The sequence below is a fragment of the Pecten maximus genome, unplaced genomic scaffold, assembly GCF_902652985.1.
Source record: "Pecten maximus unplaced genomic scaffold, xPecMax1.1, whole genome shotgun sequence".
NCBI classification, from domain to species: domain Eukaryota; kingdom Metazoa; phylum Mollusca; class Bivalvia; order Pectinida; family Pectinidae; genus Pecten; species Pecten maximus.
Genome location: NW_022983078.1, coordinates 1 through 2,555, shown reverse-complemented (window position 1 = coordinate 2,555; position 2,555 = coordinate 1). Strand labels below are relative to the sequence as shown.

The 2,555-nt window shown below is 40.8% G+C and overlaps 1 protein-coding gene across 1 annotated transcript; it reads left to right on the top strand.

The window, feature by feature from the left end:
• The first annotated feature begins 886 nt into the window (after positions 1-886).
• Positions 887-2,301, top strand: LOC117321406. Its single transcript, XM_033875839.1, is given in 2 exon segments — positions 887-1,536; positions 1,538-2,301. Coding segments are annotated over 2 exon segments (1,236 nt in total). The 3' UTR covers positions 2,124-2,301.
• Positions 2,302-2,555: the final 254 nt, after the last annotated feature.

Genomic DNA, 2,555 nt, shown 5'->3' with positions numbered 1-2,555 from the left:
TCTCACCAAAATCGAACAATAACTAAATTTTGACCAATCAGAAACCTCCATTTGTTACCATGGTAACAGACGGTTTCATAAGTGGTACCATTGTGTTTGGCTTCCCTAAATACCACTATGTACCAATTTTCACCGAAATCGAACAATATCGAAATTTCAACCAATCAGAAACCTCCATTTGTTACCATGGCAACAGACGATTTTGTAAGTGGTACCATTGTGTTTGGCTTCCCTAAATACCACTATGTACCAATTTTCACCGAAATCCTCCAACTCTTGTCAATAATTTGGCGCAAAAGAAAAAAACGGACAGACGGACAACCTGATTACTATAGGGCACCGCATCTTTGATGCGGGGCCCTAATACACAATTCTGCGATCTGCTATAACTAATGTTTCAAATTTATATTAAAGCATATCAAAAACAAGATCATTCATTGATAAGAAAATGTCAAAATTGTTTTGACTGCTAAAATCCAAAAGGGTCGATTACCTGGCATTTTGAAGCCGACCAAGGATGACCTTGACCGTTGACCTTTGAACTTGTGACCTTGAACTATGAGTTTGATCATTCTGTCAGTTAACTCTTGGTTTATTTCTTGACAACTTTGCATAATCGAATAGTGAACAGTTAAAAACAACAAAGATCCAGTATTTTCATGTTAATGTTAAAATCCAATATGGCCGCCTAACAGCCATTTTGAATCCGATTTGCATGAAATACTACACATCTGATCTAGGATGCATGATGAATCATCAGTTCCAATTTGATACAAATCCTTCATCTCCTTCAATCATTTTTGTGCAGAAGAAAAAAAACGGACAGACGGGCAGACGGACAACCTGATTACTATAGGGCACCCGCATCTTTCGATGCGGGGCCCTAATGACAGGGAAAAGCCTGCACGGTGTTAAGAACGGTTTTGATTTATTCGACAATAACCTCAACCTTGCGGATGATCCGGCAGTAGAAACTGAAAATTATGTGTCATGTGTAAAATATCGAGACTTGGTCGAAAAGCAAATTAACACAGAGATTTTCCATGGAAATTATGTTATTTCAAGTGAAAAAACCCACATTGTTAGCGCATTGGGTGCTATACCAAAATCAAATTCAAAAGTTCGTTTGATTCATGACGCAAGTAGACCTTTGGGTCGATCCCCGGATGACTATATAACTAGTGACTGTTCATGTTCTTATATGGATCTATGTGAAGTTAATAAACACATAACCAAAGGTTGTTATATGGCTAAAGTAGATCTCTCCTCCGCTTATAGGTCTGTACCTATACATCCTTCGAATTATCAAGCCACTGGTTTACAATGGACTTTTTCAGGCGATTCCTGCCCGACCTACCTGTATGACTCTCGACTCCCTTTCGGGGTCTCTAAGTGTCCGCAAATATTCCAACGATTAAGCAGTGCGATATGCAGGATCATGAAATGTAAATACGGCATAACAGTTATCGCGTATTTAGATGACTTTCTCATTTTCGACAAGACTCTCTCCAAGTGCTCATGGGCCCTTCAAAAACTTAGTGTTACGCAAATTGGGCTTCGCAATAAATTACTCAAAAGTAGCAGGTCCTAGCACCAGGATTTGTTTTCTCGGCATCGTGATCGATAGTATACATATGACCTTTGAACTACCGTCTGACAAGCTAGCAGAGTTCTCTGCCCTTTTGTTGTCATATCAGACTAGACGACGAGCGAGTAAAGCCCAACTTGAAACGTTATGTGGTAAGCTAAATTGGGCTGCGCAAGTGATTTGTGGTGGTCACACTTTTTTACGACGCGTCATCAACATGAACGATTCCATTAAACACCGTCACCACAAAATACTGCTATCCTCAGAGTTCCGTCAGGATATTATTTGGTGGGCTACTTTTCTCCAACACTTCAATGGTACATGCAAAATATTGGACTCGAAGCCTGTAACTTCCCGACAAACGGACGCATGTGATAGGGGTGCAGGGGGCTATTTTTGCGGAGACTACTACTATACTAACTGGAGTTTGGATTTACCACCTCTCCAGTTTGAACACATCAATGTGAAAGAACTAGTTGCTATTTATCTTGCCATTTGTCGCTGGTGTTTTCATCTGAGGACAAAAAAGTGCTAATTTACACGGACAATAGGACAGCGGCAGCATGGGTAAATAAGGGGTCGTGTCGAAACGGTACGGGCATGTTTATACTGAGAATAATCTTTTGGCTATGTGCTTTTTACAACTTTTCTCTTAAATGTGTGTACTTTCCCGGTGTTCATAATGTGATTGCAGATGCTTGTTCTAGACTACATGAGCCCCAGAAACTTTCACAACTATTCGAACTAGTTCCGTCTCTGCAGTTACAGCAATTTACAGTAGATGAACTCACTCGCCATATGCCTCTGTCATTTGTGCATTACAGGTGGAACAACAGCAGAGAACCTCCAGATGGTCGCCGAGGACCTGAAAAGAAGGGCGTAGGCTAATTCCACCGCTGCAACATATTCTTCACATTTGCGATGCTACATCGAATTCTGTGTGCAATTGAGATCGCTTTCGCCCCCC